Source organism: Penaeus monodon, chromosome 21 (genome assembly GCF_015228065.2).
Source record: "Penaeus monodon isolate SGIC_2016 chromosome 21, NSTDA_Pmon_1, whole genome shotgun sequence".
Classification (NCBI taxonomy): domain Eukaryota; kingdom Metazoa; phylum Arthropoda; class Malacostraca; order Decapoda; family Penaeidae; genus Penaeus; species Penaeus monodon.
In genome coordinates, this window is record NC_051406.1 from 21746892 (window position 1) to 21747848 (window position 957).

Here is a 957-nt window from a genome sequence, read left to right on the forward strand (position 1 = left end):
TAGGTAAAAAAAAAGCAATGAAGTGTTCATTCAATAATGGAAAAAATACAAGAATGCACCATGTGATTATGGATATAAATCATCATGGCTGAGGGTTTGGAATGGGCTCTTGCATATGTTAATTATATTTATAAAGTTCAAAAGAATGACAGAAAATATGCTTTTATACAAGGCATCCATTCAAAAGAGTACATAATAAACTTCTATTTCTTCACCATAAGAATACAGTGGCCAAAGACCTTTGAATATCTCATCTGATCTGCATGCGACAGTGCAGAAATCTCAAGACAACTAAAAATCATACAACAGAAACAGATAGGCATTTTGGGGAAAGTGGAGGCATTTGATTGTTTCTACTTTGTTTAAATGCATCTAGCTTCAAGAAAGAGGAAAAATGACAAAGACAGTAATCATTGCCATGTTGTCACAGCATATTTTCAGGTCCTCTCCTTCATGTACAGCTCCTAGTTCTCTTAAAAATAAAGACTCATATCTTGAAATCTACACCAAATGAAATGTTTAGATATGAGTCTGGGTCATAAAAAAAAGAAATAAATCAAGGCCCATCTAGGAGAATACAAGTAGGCTTCTGAATGACTAATTGAATGATTTCCTCAACTGACAAGAAAAGCAAAGGAGCATTCTCCAAAGAAAGTAAAGCCACTTAAAAAAGACAAATTATTTATACCTATGTTAAAGAATTCCCTTGCCACTGCCTCAGCTAGCTTTTCACACCATGCCTTGGTGGGGCAGAACACAAGGACTGAGAGGCCATCTAGCACCGTTTCAAGGCACAGCTGTATGAGGTGATCACTATCTCCCTAAGAGAAAGACAAGAATGATGTTATAATGAGATGGAAAATAATAACCTAAGAATCACTCTTTTCAACATTCTCACTGATCAGTCAGGAGGACAGATATTATTGATTTGAAAACACAGTTAGGTTTTTAAACATT

At 35.1% G+C, this 957-nt stretch overlaps 1 protein-coding gene across 1 annotated transcript in view; it reads right to left on the minus strand.

The window, feature by feature from the left end:
• Positions 1 to 957, minus strand: part of LOC119586608 (DNA polymerase theta-like) — a gene marked incomplete at its 3' end in the record, with an annotated part of 48768 nt that overhangs the window by 39869 nt on the left and 7942 nt on the right. The window contains 1 exon segment of the mRNA XM_037935358.1: positions 689 to 821. Within this exon segment, the coding sequence (XP_037791286.1) occupies positions 689 to 821 (133 nt within the window).